Source organism: Corapipo altera, unplaced genomic scaffold, assembly GCF_003945725.1.
Source record: "Corapipo altera isolate COAL_440 unplaced genomic scaffold, ASM394572v1 2, whole genome shotgun sequence".
NCBI lineage: Eukaryota > Metazoa > Chordata > Aves > Passeriformes > Pipridae > Corapipo > Corapipo altera.
Window position 1 is genome coordinate 13,193,350 of NW_020884890.1, and position 21,254 is coordinate 13,214,603.

The window sequence follows — 21,254 nt, forward strand, 5'->3', positions numbered from 1 at the left end:
ACACAGAAGAGACACAATACAATAAGTGCACTACTAAAAGCCCACACCCAGCAGGTACAGCTGACTTTTGACCTACGAGACCTTGCTTGACTGCAACAGGCTAGGTACCAAGGGATATGAAAAGTGTTAATATGGGCTGTTTGCTCAAGATTATGATGCAATTTTGAAGTAATATATAGTGAATACATTAGAATAGCTGTCAGGACAATGAGTGAAACATACTGAAGATGCCCTTGGTCACTCTCCACAAATCCCTAGGAATTAACATTCAAATTTACCTCCAGTCCAACTTCTCAACCAAAAAGGCACAGATCAGAAATCCAGTTCTATTGAAACCATGTGTACAATGGACACCTAGACAAGACAAGAAAAGGGCATAATCACTTGCAAACAGTTTTAACAAACATAATTTAGTAGCACAAGTGTGGTTGTGGATCCTTCCACCTTCATCTGTAACATTAAAGGGTTATCTCCCTTCCCATTACGGCAGCACAGACCACATAAGGCACATAAGCCTAAAAAGGTAAATTATTACATTCTTGTTGCAAATTAGCAACAGCAAGAGTATGGGATACTTCAGTTTATCCCAATCAAGAGTACTAACTTAATGCAACTGAAATATGGCTAATATAGATAAGATTCACAAATCTGCTCAAATGTTTATCAAAAGGCAATACAATCAAATTCAATAATTGTGCTTTTAGTGGATTCAACAAGCATGACATTCATTTCACACTATCAGGCAGAAAAATCGTATCCCGATTACCCTACCTCAAACTTGAAAGCAGTGCCAATAGACCACAATCCTATCTCAAATTTGCTATTACTGTGCTAACACCAGACTCGTTAATTTTGAAAAAAAAAAACAAACCCAAACACAAAAAGAAAACTATAAAACAGCATAATCACCTTGAATTACTTATCTTTTCAATGTAAGAAAAAAAGAATTAAGTCTTCAGCCTCTATTTTACTGAATTCATCCCCCGGTGAAAGGAGGGATGCCCTGTCAAATGCACCGGAAATTTTTTTTTCCTCAAGGCAACAGCACCACCTAGTGATGAAGACACCAGCCTGAAAATTTGTACTATTAAAAATGCTTTGAAGGATTCAGGCAAAATGTTGCCTCTTTTTCCTACCGAATTTTAAATTATAAATATCATTACAGTTTCCACCAACAGCAAGCTCAATTATTTTTAACATATCTTTCAGTTGTTACCCTAGAATCAGAATCATTTAGGCTGGAAAAGACCCTTAAGTTCATTGAATTCAACCATTGACCAAGCACCACCAATTCCACCACTAAACCATGTCCCTAAATGCCACATCTATGCAGCTTTTTAATACCTCCAGGGATGGGGACCCAACCACTTCCCTGGGCAGCCTGTTCCAGTGCTTGAAAACTCCACCTTTTGGTGAAGAAATGTTTCCTAATATCCAACCTAAACCTATTTTTTTTTTCAACTGGAGATCAAAAAAAAAAACCTACAAAGAGTAGAGTGATAAAAATCAGAAACTTTAAACAGGTAAACAGCAGTATGTATCAACTGTAGGAGGATCAAGTTTTGTGCCTGCCCCACCAAGCTTCCCTTCTTAATAGAGCAAGGCAAAAATTACTACAAATTTCTTGAATTCTTCCATTTAAAAATATTAAAAACTGTGTAACTTGTAATTTTAGCTTCCTTACAGAATTTTTTTTTAGCAATTATTTCTCCTTTGTTTTCTGCTGAAGCAAAGTTTTTGCATTTTGCTTCCTTAAAGTTGGCAGGAGTTCTCCAGTCCTTCAAGCTGAAAAAATAATTTCCATCCTATATTGTTATCGCTGAATAGAAAATTTTGATCACTTATCATTCACATTTCACTCTCTTTTCCTATCTAATCTTGACACCAGGAATGAAATTGCACAGAATTACTATCAATAAGTCCTGCAGCTGTTACTACTACCAAGAAGGTTAAGTCAATAATTTTATTCACATGACAAAGATAAGCATCTCAGCAATGACACCAATGGCTTGGAAGGGAAAGATTACACAGGGTGAAGTACTAGCACTGTTGTAGACTGCTTTCACTTCTGATAAAAACATCCTCCACACCTTTGATGCTCTGTCAGAGGAAACACATGTCCCAAACCAGAAGTTTCAGTAATTCATAGAAGGGAAACAGAAAGTCCTAACATTTCTCTTTTACTATGACAGCCTAAACCACATGTTATTCAAAAGCTTAGTCAACATATTATTTTTTCCTTGACTTTTGCTTTTTTTCCCATCAAGGTGAAACATCCAACTGATGGAAAAACATTTCAAAATTCACTGAGATCAAAAAGTTATTAAGTCAACATTGAAAATGGCACTTTATAAGTTGAAATATCTGTTAAATGTGTCTGCTATTTATAAGATATCACCATGCTACCCATGCTCCATATAACTTCTGACCATAACCAACATTTTAAGTTCTGAAGTATTACTGGGGATCAAATGGAAGAACTACGAAAGGGTAGTGATAAATGAGAATCTGCTAAATGAGAGTGAGTGGGATCAGTCACCAACAATATTTCACAACTTGCACCAGAACCTGAAATCTCTCCTGCTCTAGGAAGGGAAGCTGACTAGCTGATTTCCGCAGGTCCCTTCCAACAGCTTCAGCTATCGTACTGTGATTCTGTACAAATCCTAAACTGCATGAACAAATCAGCTTAATTTATCAAGTTCTTAGCAATGGCACTTACACAAACAACTGTTCCATGTACTCCTAAGTCACACAGACACTCAGACTCAGGAAGGCTGCAAAATTATCATCCAAGAGGATTGATGACAACAACTGATGGAAACTCATCTGCAAAGTCATTTCTTGTCTCTGACAGCTGATAGAGCTGAACATCAATATGCTTAACAGAAATCAGAGTAAAATGGTTTTACCTAAAACTAGAAGCAACACAAATTAAACTGAGAACTTATTTTTCTCTGGGTAAAAAAAAGTATCCTTCAAACATTCAAATATTCACTGGAAGCCAGTATACCACAGAACAAAAACTTAGCCTAATATCTACTACCAGTTTTGTGAGATTTACTAAAGAATCTCTGGCAATTCAGCTGCCAAATATGACTTCAAGTAACCCAGACCATCAAATGTCAACACAGTACATAACGTGCATTGTATCAGCAGAAGTTAAAAACCACAATGCAAGTATCATGTATTTGTAGACAGTTCTTAAGCCTGTATATTTTTCTGCATTAAGTCAATAGCGGTAATCAAAGTGATAGATGCAGAAACACACTATTTCTGCAAAAATCAGAAACATACTAGTTTCTGCAGTAGAAGAAATCAGATCTAGTATGCGTAGATTTGTAGGGAGGAATTTGCTTTAATAAGAAACTGCAATTATGAGTAAATATGAAATAAACTAAGAGTAAAAACTAACAATGGATATAAGATGGATATATTAAGACATACCTATAAGCTCTGAGGGATTCTTATCACTGAAGTGTTCACATACACGGATAAATGTTTCTGTATTCTCAGGTGTAGGGCACTCACCATGCCTGAAAAACACAAGAATACATGGATCAGGAGACAACTGGGGGAAAGGGAAGAAGAGAAAAAAAAATTAATTTCTTCAGCATGATCTTTCAAATTAAAAGCCAAAGAAAGGTACAAAAAGTGCATACAACTTACCCTTTACACTGGAGCTTTATATATTTAATTCCCTCTTTCTCTATATCATTCCTATCGTAGAATCTAGTGGTGTTGGTCAAGTCTACCAGTAAACCCATTTTAACCTTAAAAAAAGCAAAAAATTAAAAACAAACTTATATATGCGATTTAAATATCAATGCATTAACACTAAACACCTGATAACATTCAAATTAAAAGCAACTGCAGGCTACATTTGTAAGTTTAAAAATTCTTAAATATTGTAGTTGTTCGTAAAATCTGTATTTTACCACCATCGCAGATATCTGTGTTTCTCTGTGAGAGCTGGTGTCTAAATTAGCACTGGTCATTAATTCAAAAACTTCAGTTTTCGATGCTTCTAAATAAGAAAGATCTGCTAATAGCAGAAATATCTAATAAGGAATTATTTTAACATGCTAAAAAGACAAACAAGGTGGAATCAGGTGCTCTTATGCTTTAACTAGAACAATATTAAGCACTGGCACAGTGAAAGTACCATAAGAAAAACTAACTACTGACACATATTATATGTAAGTACACTCTCAGAAAAAATAACCCATTCTAATTTACCCATTTATTAGAGTGAAAAACAATGCAAAACAAGGAACACATTTTCAAGTTTAAAACAAAAAATCCCTAAATTCTCAGAAACATCTTATTCAAAGCTAAAATGCAAAACAACTTCAGATCTTCAAAGATGTTGGCAGTAATTAAGGCATCGGTGTCAACCACTCAGATGTTACAATGTACCTAGATCCAGGCTCTCTCACTACCCTAACCTGTCCCCTTGTGCATTACCTTACTTTTTTTCGTGTTTTTTGGATTTTATAGCTTTTAAAGAGCCTTGTGGAAGTTACTATGTTTTTCAAAAGAATCATGGAAAGCAGAAATTCCACTGGGTGGCACAAAACACACAGAAAATACGGGGAAAGCATATCCTACTGATCCTTGGTCCAAATAAAAATTCCACCAACAATAACCTCCCAGTATTACTGTGCAAAAACAGCTCACTAACACACCTGTGCACTGAAAGTATTCCTGATTTTCTGTCTTATAAGTACAAGCAATTTCTTTTGGTCAAAACGCTCAACATCCTGCTTTCAAGTAGGATTTTTCACAGCTTTGTCTTTTTTATAGATACATCAATAGTGCACTTAAAACTACATTAAAACTGAAGCACATTACATATGAAAGACCATAGAAGAATACTGCATCTTCAATACATTTAAAATTCTAGCACATACTCAAAACCAGGATTTTGATCAATTTTTATTTACCTTAAGGTTAACAGACTGACAATAATTCAGCAGTGCAGCTGGAAGAATTACAAAGTAAAACACTGGTTTCACACAGTTCAGAAAAGGAAAATTCCAATTATAACTAGAATACAGTTCAGAAACAGCTGTTACACATAAATATGTTGTTCAGTAGACCCCTACAGGAAAACCTCCAATTATCTACAGAGATACATGTATTCAAAGTTCTGATGATATACTTTGGTAATATTTATGTACTTTCATATTATTTTTATTTATCAAATATTAAAAAGCATCGTGATGTTATATTAACAGCATTAAGCACTTGTAAAGTAATATCCAAATCAGTTCTGAATTTCTCCTTGTTTACTTTAACTTCATATATTGTATTCAGAATACTTTATTTACTCCTGTTACTGTGTTTTGCAGAAATGCAAGCTACCTCAGACGAGGGCCCACCTGAAAACAATGTTGCATCACCTGAAACTTCAAATATATAGTTTCAACCAAGCTGCTAAATATACAGACTGACAGAATCCTAGCCAGGATTAATTTTGGAGGAAGTATACAAAAACCAATTAATTCAACTACTACGTTCCTCTCTCTACATTCTCTACAGCATTTTGCAAATATCTCCAAGACTACTTAATTCAGGCCTGTAGGACTTCTGGACTGCTCTTCTTTTGCCATTATTACGAATCATTTCAATCTCAGACAACTGAAGATCTTGCGAAGTGGCACTGCTCCTCACACATTTCATGGAGCACTAAACCCAAGAGGCATCCAGTGTAATTTATCCAAAGCTATAAAAGCATGTATGGCATATAGAGCACATAAGGCCTGAAAGCAGTTTCCTTGCTTTACAGAAAGCATAAACATTTTCTCTCTCAGTCCATGGGACTGGTTGCACATAACACACTACAATTTAGACAGCGCAAGGCACAAGAAAATTATAAAGAAATTTCTAAAAAGCAGGTGGATTATGTAACATAACAAAGTTTATAGCTACGATTTTCAAAAAATTAATGCAAAAAAACCACTGGTACCACAGGAAACAAAATAAAAGCCTTCCTTCTCATTTTCTCACATTGCAGCTATCAGTGCCTTATGGATGTGCTCTTCTGCTGCTCTGCAACTAAATTGGCTTAGCTAGGTTCCCCTGCATGACCACAAAAGTTTCTCCTTAGTCACTGGGAATTGAAAACATCCTCCCCAGGAAGGAAAGAGCATACTACAATACACTGAATGCTTCCACTTTCAGGATTTTTTTCTTGCATTTCTTACTTGAGGACAATAGTTTAGATCACTGACCAAATTTATCTGCAAAAATAAAAATGTGGCTGAAATATGATAAGTTGTTTTCCTAATAGGAATTCTATAACTTGAGCATACTAATTGCCCAACCATTCTTTTGAGCTAACTAACGTCCTAGCTCTTCGTGATAGAAACAAAACTACCTTTATAAAGCATGAATTGTACTAACATACCTACTCAAGAAAGAAATTAAAAAATAAAAATCATTCATACAGTCACCAATTGCTCCTGCAATTTTTTATGAGACCATTAAGATACTACGTCAATATTGGCAATCAGAAGAAAAATGGGGCTGCCATGTCTAATCAAATCAGTTTCTAACATTCAGATTTTCAGCAACCAGTTCCATGAGAAAAGGAATCACACAGGAAGCTTGTTAGAGAAAGTTTTGTCCAGACACATGAGCTGAACTTGTACCTTCAAAAATCTGTGGTAACAGCAATATCTCACCAAAATTCAGTCTGAAGTCTTTTATTTGGGAGATAAATTATATGGACTCAAGTAATAACCAGTTTTCAGAAGTGATTCATTCTGCAAAGTATTAGCAGTAAAACCCACTGCAGTAAAATGATGAGAACCAAGTACAGTGAGCTATTTTTGCCTTGGAAAAATCCACTTTTTGAGGTCGCCTCAATTTCACATTTATTTCATTGCTGACTTGTTGGTAAATTGCTGTTCTACAAATACAGTACTTCAGTAACCCACTAAATATCTTGGCAAATAAAAAATCATATGTTTTCAAATAGCATCCATTCATTAACAGTACCAGGGTTCAGTACCAGAGATTTGATGAGAACAGAGAGTTTGAGAGAAATTGTATGTTCTGCTTGTTAATCAAAATTACCAAAATATAAGTGGGGATTCTCATGCTACAAATTTTATTATCAGATTCTAATAACCTGATGTCACTCAAGACATGATGAATTTGTAGCATTGCAACAGAACTGACAGATGTGACAAGTGGAAAGGCTATGAAGGCTCACCATGATTTCTTTTTCTGGTGGCAAATTACTGACAAAGCCAACATTTAGAAGTTCTGAGTAGGTCTCTGAAGTTCTCTATAACTTCAAAATACATGCAGAATTTTAAATTACTTTAAACCATGAATAAGATCGGTTTGAGAAAATTTCTAGGCATGCCTTTAAAGCCAGTCAGAGTCAAAACCAAGATAATGTACAAAAGAGGAACTCAAGTAAAATTAAAATGCATAGATCCAAGAACTCAAACAAGAAAAATCCTACCAGTTCAAGCACCTGAGAACAGGCACATACGTTTCATTGATAGTACTTTATTATCACATTACTGCACAGGTACTTCTACTCTGCTACACTGAGTAGTGCACCATCTACTTCTTACCTAAGCCTAAATAAGATTCATAAAATGAGGATTCCCATCTTTTAGTCACCTGATTCTTCTGATGTTCAAGGTCTGATACCGTTAAGTGAATTCAGAATTAATTTAACTTAGATCAACAGTGAAAAATAATGAAAAAAAACAGGAAAAAAGGTCACTTGCATGATTCGTTTTATAAAACACATAGTCAAAACAAATGGTGCTAAACTTCCATATAAAAGTTCAATAAACTGATTACAAGAATTAGATGTTAGGCCTTTCTTTAACTGGTAGGCTCAAAATTCCACTTCCCACATCACCAGATGCACTGGACTGTGCACAGCATTACAGAGATCTGCATGAAAGGCTGGAGAGATCCTGTTCCCCACCTTTACTGTCACAGTCAAGCTACAGTGCAGAACAACGAGCAAGCTGAAGTACTCAGACAGAAATGGGCAAAACAGAGAATGAAGAAATAAGCCAGAAGCACAACTCTGTAACCCAATGATGAAGGCATCCACCCACCTTCCTGGGTCCCAATCCATGCTCCTAAATTTTTTACCTATTTATGCAATTTTTCTTCCCAAGAAGTTACTGGATAAAATTCATAAATTGTTTTCTTCTATAGTTGAGCCTGATGGGTTGGATACCATAAAGCATTCTAGACATCAGAAGAAGAAAATTTTGCATTGAAACTACAGGAGAGTTCTATGGAGTTCTCCTTTCACTTTTAAATGCTTTCACTCTTATAAGAAAAATCACAACATATCCACACACAATAGTCATCTATAGAACTACAAACTCAGACTATCTGAATTTTGACAATAACATCTCTCCAAGACACAACAGTTATAACAGAGAAGAGTGAGATTCTTGCTACTAATACAGTGAATGAGGAGTGTGCACAGTTTGTATAAGAAAGTCTTTTTGTAAATCTGTGAATGGCAGAGAAAACCTGAAAATGTAAACAAAAAAAATTTCTGTACAGATGTCCCAAAGGAAGCCATCATTTCTCCCTTAAATCTGAAAAGCAACACTTGGATAAACATTAATAATGAAAGTAATGTTTCAATTACTAGAAAATTTAACTTTACCTTCAGACTCTTCAAGTAGTTGGATAACATACTCGGGTGAAAACGATTTTCTTCAGCAACCTGTTCATCATATCTTGGTCCTAACATTGTCTTCAAAGGTAAAAACTTTCCTATGAAAGATAATAAAATTTACAGTATTTTATGCATACTCAGGTACATACACTTACAACTTAGCAATTTCAAAGCACCGTGCTGAGCAGATTTAGAGGTTCACCCTCAATAAAAAATAATCATGGGAAAAGTATTAGCAACAGTTGAACTGGAATATTTTTTAGTTATGAGTTCTCAGAATTCACAAGTAAGTTTAGAAGCTTAAAGAAAATACAGGTCAGTTAATCTAAAACTGTGTAATTTAACCTTTTGAGCTAACTTTTAGTGTGATTTAAGCTGTGGAGCAACAATGCACAGCAGAATACAGAAAATTTAAACTCAGTAAAGTTAAAAACATGTAAGTAGCATTTTAAACGAGTTTGTCAGCCAACCATGTAAACATCAGCTTTGATTACCTGCAAACACAAAACACAGTAAAGATTGCTGCAAACTCCTCAAGAACATCTATGCACTACAGATCTTTTGATGCCTTTCTAACATGTTCCTTAGGCTTGTTGGAAGAGTCCTGCAGCCATGTCCAATGTTCTGTCTCAAATAGAACACCTACATGTGCTTCAGACATCAGGGAAGCTACAAACTGCAACTAAAACATGACCTAAAGTAGTACTTATCAGACTACATCCATCACTCCCTAGAAAATCCAAAATTTTTAATACTGATTTTGTTTTTCATCCATCACATCAACCCCAGAATATCTGAAATAATCTCATTAGAGATCTCTAGCTCTTTCTTTCTGAACCCCAGCAATCTTCCATAGAAACGCAGAATGGTTTGGGTTGAACAGGTCTTTAAAGATTACCTAGTTCCAAATCCCCTGCCATGGGCAGGGACACCTTCCAGTAGACCAGGTTCCTCAAAGCCCCATCCAGTCTGGCCTTGAACACCTCCAGGGATGGGGCATCCACAACTTCTCCAAGCAAACAGTGCCTCACCACCCCCACAGTAAAGAATTCCTTCCTAATAACTAATCTAAACCTTCCCTCTTTTAGTTTAAGACCATTATCCCTTGTCCCATCACTAGATGCCCTTGTAAGAAGTCTCTCTCCAGCCTTCTTGCAGGCTCCCTTCAGGTACTGGAAGGCTGCTATAAGCTCTCCCTGGATCCTTCTTTTCCCGTCTGAACAACCCCAACACTCTCTGTGATTTCCTCATAACAAAAGAAACAAAACCCTCTTGTTTTCAGCAAAACAAAACTACACAGAATGAAAAGACACTAAAATGTCCATTGTTTTCAGCTAGAAATCAAGGTCTGAGAGAGAAGCTCACTAGTTTTGCAAAAATAGAAAACTCATACCATTTCTTCTACATAAAGTTTCTCTATACGATAATGTTCAAGTTTGGTGTAGCCTTAAATTCTATCCAATGCCCTACATAGTCTCAAATAAGCATTTACCTTCCATGAAAGAGACATTATAAACCACAAAAGACAGACAGATAATATGAAAACTAGGAGGCTTTATGTAACTTGTTAGGTCAGGTTTGATGCTAGTGAGCAACGTGAGAAACACCATCACTGTTACACTTGTCCGAGACCATTCCGAACTTGACAGCTAAAAGGAAAGTTATTCAGTCGTACGGTCAAAATACACATTAAATGGTAATAAATTATAGTCACTTCAACTTGTTTGACTGTTAGAAAAAACTTCACTTTATTGCCCTTTCCCTTTTCATTCCAACAGTTACACATCCTCCCCCCTGGTAAAGGCTGTTGGGTTGTCTACCTTCCCATTCCCTCAGCTATCCCATTTTCTTGCTTCTCTGTGTTCCTTGTCACTTTCAACACTATTATTCAGATTCTCTCTATTAACCCTTCCACTTTAACCTGTAATCTTTCTCTATACAGAGTGATTATGCAAATCCTAATTTTAGATGATCTTAATGCAAAAATTTATCATCACCATAAGTTTTACAAAACAACATCGTGCTTGAAAGTTTTGTAACTTCACTTGTCACACCCATACTACTACACCCACTCATCCATTACAGAACATGGAGAATGCAACTAAACCTTTTTAGCCAAGGCACTCAATTAAGAAAAAGAGCTGAACTGACAAAAGAGTCAATGGGTTCATAGGAAAACCATCATCCTTTACAAGATACTGGGAAAAGAGAATGGATTTGGAAAAGTGCCTGGAAGTCACAATTGTTTCCTGTAGCATTTGATTAGAGACTGTATAGTCACACTGAAGACTCTCCTGTTCTCCATCTTCTAGAACAGAGAATGAACAAGTTCATTCTCTTCTCAGTAGCAGACCTTGATTTAGCATCTGATTTGCACTCCGATTTCCCTCTGAGCAACCAAAACACATTCCTGTTCATTGCCAGGGAAAGATAAAGCAGTCAATATTCCCTGCAGCATTTGAATACCTTCAGACAGTTGTGGAAGTGATGAGTATTTCATATAGAGCCCATTTACTACCATTTCCAAAGCTCAATCACAGTTCTTTGGAAGTATTTAGGTGCTCTGCTTCTACAAATTCCACTTTGGCAGCATTATTGAAAAACAGAGTAATCAGGGCAGCAAAAAAGCTGCCTGCCAAGGTTAGAAGAGAACCATGAATTCATGTAATTTGGTTCCAACTTAGGGAAATTTCGTAATTGATTATGAAAACAATAGCTTTGGAGTTTTGGTTGTTTTCTTTTTCTTTGGGGCTGTTGGGGGGTTTCTGTTTGGTTGGTTGAGGTTTTCTTAATAAATTACATTTCTCTGCAATATAATTTCACATTATTCCCATGCAGTAAGCATGAAGTTCTTCCTAGTTTACGTTATTGGTTTTTTCCAAATTGTGACTGACGCACATGTATTAAAGATCTTGAATACGATCTCATATTGTGTTCCTCTTATAACAGAAAACCAAATTTCCCTACCTGACAAATTTGCTATTTGGTCTTTGTACACAGCCTTGAAAACCCTCCTTCCCTCCATGCATACAAGCCTCTCATTAAGTGTCACTAAAAGCTACGGAAAATCTAAGCTTTCATTCTAAGAATGATTTCTAACCTTTCTGAGTAATACGGAGGAGTATAAGTGAGGCAGTAGCTACTGTCTCTTCTACAGTTTTGCCTTACATCCCATGCTAAAGAAGTGATGTAGTAACAACAGATTGCAACTCAAGCCTCCATACATAAAGATTTGAAGATTAAAAAAATCATATGTTGAATTAGGTGATCTGACAGAGACAAAGTGATACTTTACATGGATAAGAAAGCATCCCAAGTCGTTTGTGTAACTAAACTACATTATGACAATAATTGTAACTCCTCAATAGAATTTTCAAATTAACTCCAAAGTGTTACTTGAACAACTGGTCATTACCTACTTCCACAATTAAGTTCAAATTTGTTAAATAGTTTTGGAAAGTGGCTGTTAAAAACCATTTTTCAAATTAGTTACCTAACAGATGGGATTTTTTAAGCTCAAAAAATAGGTAAAAATTCTAAAAATAAGACCCCAGTATGTCAGAACACAGACATCAAATGGATAAATCCAAGAGAAATCAAAGTGAACAACACATGATGTCACATTTTCTACATGCACATGCTCTAATTTTAGCACACTTCTTATCTTCAAATTTAAATTCTAGAGCATAACAGTGAAAAAATACTCTTAATTTAGTCTAATTTTCTGTGACATGAAGTTATCAACTGAATACGCAACATACATAACTAGGTATGACTATGATATGTTTAGATTGAGTACTGATTATGAAGGATACACTGTGTAAAGTGGCCAAAGTTAAGAAGGGAAACTGGAATCAAATTAAATAACAAAATCCGGAATTAAAAAAAAAAAACAACCTAACACCTCCTCTAAAAATCAACAGTTTTCCGGTTCAAGAGAACTATGCTGGGTCAAAGCATCCATTTCACCTAGCATCTCATTACCAACACAGGTCGACAAAGACGACTAGGAAAGAGAGTAAAACAATGACAGTCCATCATCAGACTATTCTCTCCAACTACAAGCTATAGTTCAGCAACTTCCTGAACCAGAAGCTTTACTCTTATTTACGATGCTTTCTCAATAACCATATGCAATAGGGATGTTTTTAATAATATCTCACAGTTCCACATGCTGCATGTATGTCTAGAACAGGATTAACTAACACAATACAATGAAGGAGGCTACAAAACTGCTGAGACACTTCTCATGTCTTTTCTTCAGTATCTTCCAAGCACTTTCGTGGTTATGAAAAGTAGGTATCTGCAGAGATGGTGATGCCAAGGCAGTAAGGCTGAAGTAACCTGATCACTTCAGATTGAAGCATTCAGAGAAAACTCTTTTCATCAAGCACGTGACTGAAGTGCTACTACAACGCGATAAATACGAAAATGTGCCATTCTGAACAACCGCTGCACCACAGAACCAGAAAGTGGCAAAAAACAACCAATATTTAAGGAAGTGAACTGGAAAATAAGGGGAGACGTAGATCAATTCACCTTGTCCAGAATGAAGGGTCCTCTTAACCTGAATGAACCCAATCTCACCAACAGAAGATGTCCAGGCCTCCTTAGTACTTGTATTTGAGGTCACCTAGAAATTCTAGATGCCACAATCATAAGACAAGAGTGCCCTGACCAAACACTCGATGAATATTGGTCCACAGAAGCCAGACATACCTTGCTTAGCAATGCTATTGCTATTACACTATCAGATGGGAAAAAAGCCATGCACGGATGCTTAGAAATTTGATTTAAATGCTAATTAAAACTAGAATGTAACACATCTGGGAGACAGCACCAACATCAATAAACTCTAAAAATTATCTCTCATAAAACTGCTAGACTTCTTTGAATGTAAAACAGCAAAAACAGAGAGAAGACTGATGGTGCACTATTACTTCTGGTAAGTTGAAAACACTAAAAAACTAAAAGTCAAGTGAATGAGTACAAGAATACATTCTGATAAAGCAGTCAAAGTAACCAACTAAGCACTTTCTTTTTTTTTTACTGTGCATTAACTTCCTGTGCATGATCACACGGAATGGAAAAGAATTACCTTGCAGTTCCTGAATAAACAAACACACAAGCAGTGATGGCACAGCAGATGACACGCTGATGACCTGCATTCTTGCTTACTCTAGGCTGCTATTTCTGAGAAGCCATGGCTCAAAAGACAGACAAACAAAAGCCATAACTAAAGGAGATCAAGAACTTGCTCAGAAATAAAACAAAGAATAAAGAGTCATTAGTATTTGTCATGGTCAAAGGCTAACAAGTCAGGCTCTCAAATCTCTCATTAGATACAAAGCAGTGCATGTGCCAGTGAGCAGGAAAAAGAGATAACAGAGATGAGCAAAACCACAGTGCTGTTACTTAACTGAGCCAAGTTCAGAGAACTATAAGAAACTCAAGGAAAACCCACAAAAATCAACAACTGAAATTAAATACTGATAAATGCCAAATAACACATATCGATGATGACTGAAGATTAAGCCTACTGAGATGTCTCACCAAGTTTTAAAGAGTCATCTGTGGGATAAAAAACACGGGAGTTTTAACTATTAAGTAAATGGCAGCACAATGCCATCTAAAATAGCCAGTGAGTAGCAAGTGTTGCTTTGAAAACACACCTTTAAATTATCACAGATAGGGAGATGAAAGGAATGAAAACCAAAAAACAGTGGAGAAAAAACCCTGGGGTTGGAATTGCTTGCATTACAAAGGAAAGAAGAATTTCAGAAAACTGAGAAGAAGGACACTGGTTTACTCTATACCAGGCAGCAGGCAAAACATTTATCTGAAGTCAGTGTGTTGGTTAACTCACCATCAAAAATGTGTCTACAAGACATACAATTCACTGCTCAATTCACTGACACTCAATTACTGCACTCAATTCGCTACCACTAGGTGCCAGCAAGACTAGATACTTAAAACAACCAAGACCGACAACAACTTTTGGGCAAGAACATCCAAGATGACAGCAATCACTGATAAACCCTGAAATACATGTGAAACACTGGAGTACAACACTTAAACTCATCCTCCAGCTAAGCAGCTCAGGAACAGGTTGGTGACTGTCAGTTGGCTAAATAACAGATCGACACTGATAGACATCCGAGCCTCCAGGAAAAAAAAAGAACCAAATGTGGAAGAGACTGCACAGAGGACTGGTATCACAGAATCAGAGTGGAAGGGACCACAGTGGGTCATCTGGTCCAGCCTCTCTGCTCAAGCAGGGTTATCCCAGAGCACATGGCACAGGATTGCATCCAGATGGTCCTTGAATATCTCCAGTGAGGGAGATTCCACAACCTCTCTGGGCAATCTGTTCCAGTGTGAGGTCACATGCACAGTAAAGAAAATCTTCCTCATGTTAAGGTGGAGCTTCCTGTGCATCAGTTTCTGCCTGTTGCCTCTTGTTCTATTGCTTGGCACCACTGAGAAGAGCCTGGATCCATCCTCTTGAAACTGCCCCCCCTTTAGGTACTCATACACATTAACGAGGTCCTCTTCTCGAGGCCGAGGCCAAGCAGGCCCAACTCCCTCAGCCTTTCCTCATAAGAGAGATTCTCTGGACCCCTGACCAACTTAGTAGCTCCAGTACGGCACCTTCCACATGCCCGGCTGCTGCCTGTCTCATCAGATGTGACAGATGAGAAGAGTTTTAGCCCGAAACTGAAGCAGTGCAAACTGAGAACCCAGTCCTAAGGCTGCGGCGAGCAGGGGAGGAGCTGTGCCCCTGCAGGGGAACCGGGCCGGGTCGGTGTCAGACGCGGCACCGGCCGAAGGGAAGGCGAGTCCGGCGCTGTAGGCAAAGCGCTGCTGCGCGCTGGGCTTTAAGGAGAACAACCGCTCTATGGAGCCGGCTCCGGGCAAACACCCCCCCCGGAGCTCTGGGGGGCACGGCATTGCCGTGGCCCCGGGACAAAGAGCCCCGGCCGGGTCAGAGGGCGAGAGGCCGCGGCGGTCCCCGGCGCTGGGGAGGAGCGGGACCGGGCAGCGCCGCGGAGGGGAGGGGGCCGCCCCCACTGCCGCCCCGGGGCCGGGCAGGGCCAGGCTGGGCCGGGCGCTCACCTGCCACGGGCTGTCCCCTCCTGGGGCAGTGGAGCCAGCGCGGCGGGATCTTGTTGTAGGACATGGCGGGGCCCGGGCGGCCCCGGGGGGGAGGGAGGGAGGGAGGGAGGGAGGGAGGGCAGGGCGGCAGCGCGGGGCGGCCCGGGGCGCTCAGCGGCGCCGGTGGCCCCTCGCCCGCGGCGCCTCCATTCAGACCCGGCTCCGCCTCGGCCGCCACCGCACACGAAGCGCCGGGAGCCACTTCCGCTTCCGGGTCTCTGGGATCAGAGGTGGTGCCCGGGCGGGAAGAAAGCAGCCTAAACTGGGGCTCCTCAGCCTGCGGAGAGGGGTGGTCTGGGAAGAGAGGTGGTCACGAACTGCTACAGGCTCCTCCTCTTTTCCCAGAGCAGGGGCACGAAGCTGGGGAAGGGTTTGGAGCGTATGTCCTGTTGAGGAGCGGCTGAGGAAGTTGGCGTTGTTTAGCCGGGAAGAGAAGGTTCAGGAGTGACCTCATCACTCTCTACAACTGCCTGAAAGGAGGTTGTAGCCAGATGGGCGTCGGTCTCTTCTCCCAGGCAACCAGCGAGAGGATCAGACGACACTGTCTTAAGCTGCGCCAGGGGAGGTTTAGGTTGGACGTCAGGAAGAATTTCTTCACGGAAAGGGTGATTAGATACTGGATTGGGCTGCCCAGAAAGGTGGTGGAGTCACCATCCCTGGAGTGATTAAGGAAAGACTGGACGTGGCACTCAGTGCCAGGGTTGACACGATGGTGTTTGGTCATAGGTTGCACTCGATGATCTCAGAGGTCTTTTCCAACCCAATTGATTCTGTGATTCTGAGTGCCTACCGTGGGGTCACTGCAGGAAAGTGCCCCACTGCAGGGGCTTGGTTGGAAGTAGCTGGAACTGGCACAGGAATTGGCAAAGGCTGTTGTGTTGTGCTTGCCCTTGCACGGGCTGCAGGGGAGACTGAGCAGGTGCTTGAAGGAGAAAGAGTAGTAGACTATGTTAGGCTCGGAAATGTCCTGACCTGAAAACAACTGGAGGCTTGGTCAGACATGATTCCTCTGCTTTTAGTTTTCAGCAGATATTCCCTTATAGCCACAAGTGGAGGCAGAAATAGCTGGGTCCCTTCTCCAGCTAACAGTGCAACTTAACTCCAGTCTGAATGTAACAGGCTTGCTAGTGTAGCAGAGATGCCTCTGTGCTGGGCCCTCTGTTTCTTTTGTGAAAAAGCATGGCCAGGAAGACAGTGTGTAGGTAGATTTGCTTAAGCAAAACTGTGTTTCCAACAGAATGCCAGCGAAAATTCTCCGTGGGCTTTAAGAGATCTACTTACATGGACTTGTTTGAAGAATTGTGGCCTGACAGTGTTTGTCCATGCGAAAGGAATATTTAAGGTGTGGTGTGGTTTCGCTCCTGTAGCAGCTAAGTCCCTCACAGCCAGTTGCTTACTCCCCCCTGAAGTGGGATAGGGGAGAGAATCAGAAAGGTAAAAGTGAGAAAGCTCATGGATTGAGGTAAGGATAAGGAAAAATAAGGAATACATTCAATACTTCCCACTGGCAGTCAGGTGTTTAGCCATTTCCAGGGAAGCTGGGCTTCATCATTCACAATGGTGACTTGGGAAGAAAAACACCGTAACTCTAAATGTCCCCTCCTTCCTCCTCCTCCTCCCCCCGGTTTTTATTGCTGAGCTAACATCATATGATCTGGGATATCTCTTTGGTCAGCTGCAGTCAGCTATCCCAGCTGTGTCCCCTGCCAAATCCTTGTGCACCTCAAGCCTGTTCACTGTCAGGGCAGCGTGAGAAGCAGAAAAGGTCTTGATACTGTGCAAGCTCTATTCAGGATTAGCTTGAATATCCCAATGTTACCAACACTGCTTTGGTCACAAATGTAAAATGCAGCATCCTATGAGCTACTACTACAAAGAAAATTAACTATCTCAGCCAAAACCACTACAGGTGGTTTCAGTGAAGCATTAGGAAACAACAGCAATAGATTATTTTTGTAATTTATTTTCCACTTATTTACATTTCAGTACTGTTCTGTCTGAACAGGTGTGCTGCCTTTGCAAGTCAGTAGGTGCCATAGCTTGCAGAACTAACCACTGTTATATGTACAGGTACAATAGGAAGCCCTTAGGTTCTGTAAAGGCATCAAAACAATTGAAATAATTTCATTTGTCTAGAATTTATTACAAGCTTCATTATACAGTTACTGTGTTTCGTCATGCATTTTATCATTCCAGATTTTATTAGACATAATTTTTCCCTAGAATATCCTCTCATAGTAACTGAGATAGTTAAGTAGTTTGCATAACTGAATCATTAGATTCTCATTACTACATTAGAAGTTTCTGAATTTTGTCCTCTAAGGCTTTTGTCATTATCAGATATTAATCTTCTCATCTTGCTAAAATTGAAAGTCTTGCTACAGCAAAAGACTAATCATATTATTTTCCCTAACTGTTAAATGCACTGCTGTTAAAATGTAACTTTATGATATTTGAAATAAAGTGACGATTTTTGCTTTACAGAACAAACAGGCATCAGCCGGACACCAGGTGGTGCTGAAGACCAGACAGAAAAGAAAGTGAAACTGGAGTGCGAGGGGTGTTCAGAAAGAGCAGGAAGTGAAGAGAAACTGCAAGATACTCAGTTTCTAATTTCCGTAAATTGGGAGCAACATGCAGTCACGTCAGCAGTATAGCAAAATTAGGAACGAAAGCATTTGCAGAGGGGGAGATTAGAACAAAAAGATATCATGAATGAGCAGTAATCTGTTCTCGTCATCTAGATTTAAGATTCTGATGTGATTTTAAAAAAAGCTCTAGAGCTGCAGATCAGAAATACTGTGTAAAGATGTATAGTTAAACTGGGAGGGTATGTACAGCTGTTTTTATTTAGCAATGCACAAGGCAAATAATTATTTACAGCTGATGTTGCAAATTGTGCATATATAGTTTTCATTGGACTTTGCCATGTTAGACACTTTGAAATTATTTACACAGGCAAAAGGTGACAACTGCATGTGACATCAAACAGTCTTTGTGAAGGACCATGTCCTGGTTGCCTTTGTGACATTATTAACTCTTAATCTGACTCTCCTGGTGTACCAGCAGAGGAATCCCAAGTCCCTAAGGTCTTCCTGTGACTTTCCAAAGCCAACATGGCAGTGTCTGAACAAGGAGCTTGAGGTCAGCCATAGTAGTCATTTCAAGGATTGCTTTGAGAAAACAACTGCAAGTGTTTTAATAGCCTATGATAAAACATTTCCTCTTTACTGTATATCAATTCTCTTTTATCTTGGAGGTATTTAGGTGCCTGTACCCTTACTCTGTTTCTACTCACCAATTTAAATCCTTCTCGTGTCAGGGCAGACACTACAGTCAAGAAGTCATTTTCCCAGGATGCAGGTCATCCTCTGTGCTTTGGTTTCAGCTCAGCCACATTGTTTTAGGTAGTGGACAGCTGAGTTTTTGTTTTTCCTTAACTTAAAACCATTACAAAAATACCGCACAGGAAACCCCACATGCACACTTTAAATCTTTTTCCTAATTACAAACTTAATACATTTGGTTTTGTTACTTTTACCCAAATTGTTGCTGATGAATAAACTTACACTTTTAATGTTATTTGTTCTACAGAAAATGGATAAATTAGGTATTTTCCCTGAAGGAAGAACATATGGTGTTGCCCTCTTCTATGCTGATACAGGTCAATGAACCTATTACTATTCTGTTTCTGTATAAAATTTTTTTTCCATGTGTTCATAAAGTAATAATGAATGTAGTAAGAAAATAAAAACATCCATTAGGATGTTTTATGAAACAGACATTTCTGACTCTATCTAGTAAATATACTTTTAAAAAAAACCCAGAAACATTATTTGCTGAACTGAGACTGCAAAAGGATTTATTTAATTTAAAGTAACTGTGAAAGATGCTAACTGTATAAAAACAGGATTCACATTATTTTCCCACTTCCTCCTATAGGGGTTCACATAGAAAGAAACTTGATGCCACAAACTTGTACGTTATTGTATATGGAACATAGCAAAATATTTTTTATATATACTGATTCAGTTAATTTATTCCTTGCTTATTGGATTCAATGTTCAGGGCAAACTGACTTAGACCAAAATGAATGACTAGTACAATGTTCATTTCTGACTAATTTCAGCATGCATAAAGTTTTTGTGGGGACAGGTGAATACTGTCTAAATCTGAATAAATGTTTTAACTTTGTTACTGTAGTTGTATTCTGTTCCAATAGTACTTACATTCTAATGGTATTTTAAAAAACCCCCTGAAAAACAGTAAAATGAAAATGTACTTTTAGATTTAAGTGAAAGTTAATATTTTGGTTGCCTATGGTTATGTTGTCTAACACTTGTAGGCTTCTACATTTAGAAACACTGAGTATGCACAGACTCTTTTAATAACCAAAAGAAAATGCTAGGAGCTCAATATTATTTAATTCGTTCCTATTTGTTTGGTGTCAACAAACAATTCAGAACCTCATTTCTGAGACAAATTATTTTTCTGGGTTTTAAAATGAAAATAAGATTTAAAAAGACAGTGATTTTTTTTTCTTATGTGTATACAATACAAAAAACAGATGTTAAAAAAAAGTTTTGAATGCTGCAATATATTTGAGAAAATGTCATTTGAAGTGTTCTTCCTGTAGAGAGCTTTTAGAGGAAGCCAGAAACAAAATTACCAGTCTTTAGGCTTCAGGACATTAGGGGGCACCACGACCTCACAGACTTGGAATGATGTAAGTTAAAGTACAGTTACTCTTCTTGTCCAAAGTAAATAGGAAACAGCATAAAATAGCAAAACCAATTCCTGGAGTCATTCCCTAGTGCAAGGCTATGGCACGGTTCTTAATAAAATTTCCAACAGAAGACAACCCAGACATTTGGTAGAATATAGACTACACCCTCCTTTTTCTAAGAGTAGTAAAACTAACAGACTAATGGATGCAATATATGCAGCCTGCTTTCATGTTTATTTAAATCTTAAATTTTCATTCAGAGGTTCATTCTGGGAATATGACTTGTTCAGCTCAAGCCTCTAAGGTATTACAGTGTTAGTTCAACATGTAGAGTAAATCTCTCTGTAGTCAGGGAGCATGCAGTGAGCCTGGAATGGAGCTGCTTTAAATCCAGGTCCCTGGATTGGGTCTCATGCTCAGGATAATCACCATAAGCTACCAGTGATGACATGTAAATCTCATACTACTACAGAGGACATTAACAGTCTTAGATGCAGACATGGTGGATGATTTACTTAGCAGAAGATTTCCTTAGCAGATCTATCTGGGAAAGAATCAGAAAGACGTGGCTCTGCACAGAGGGAAGAAGGTGTCTGTCCAGAGGGTTGGTGTCCTTGAAGAGGGATGACAGCTGTGACTTCAAGCACTGATTTGCAGGCCTGAGAAACAAGATGCCTTGTTATTGTACCTCTGCAG

At 38.7% G+C, this 21,254-nt stretch overlaps 1 protein-coding gene across 3 annotated transcripts in view; it reads right to left on the reverse strand.

Moving 5' to 3' along the window:
• The window catches only part of RNGTT (RNA guanylyltransferase and 5'-phosphatase), a 178,346-nt gene extending 162,424 nt beyond the window's left edge, over window positions 1-15,922 (reverse strand). For all 3 annotated transcript variants that reach the window (XM_027644994.1, XM_027644995.1, XM_027644993.1), the window contains exons 1-5: window positions 15,794-15,922; window positions 8,666-8,775; window positions 3,670-3,773; window positions 3,448-3,536; window positions 279-354 (exon numbers count right to left, since the gene is read on the reverse strand). In XM_027644994.1, coding sequence (XP_027500795.1) covers window positions 279-354; window positions 3,448-3,536; window positions 3,670-3,773; window positions 8,666-8,775; window positions 15,794-15,857 — 443 coding nt within the window. In that variant the 5' untranslated portion in view covers window positions 15,858-15,922. The remainder of the gene's footprint in view (window positions 1-278; window positions 355-3,447; window positions 3,537-3,669; window positions 3,774-8,665; window positions 8,776-15,793) is intronic.
• Window positions 15,923-21,254: the final 5,332 nt, after the last annotated feature.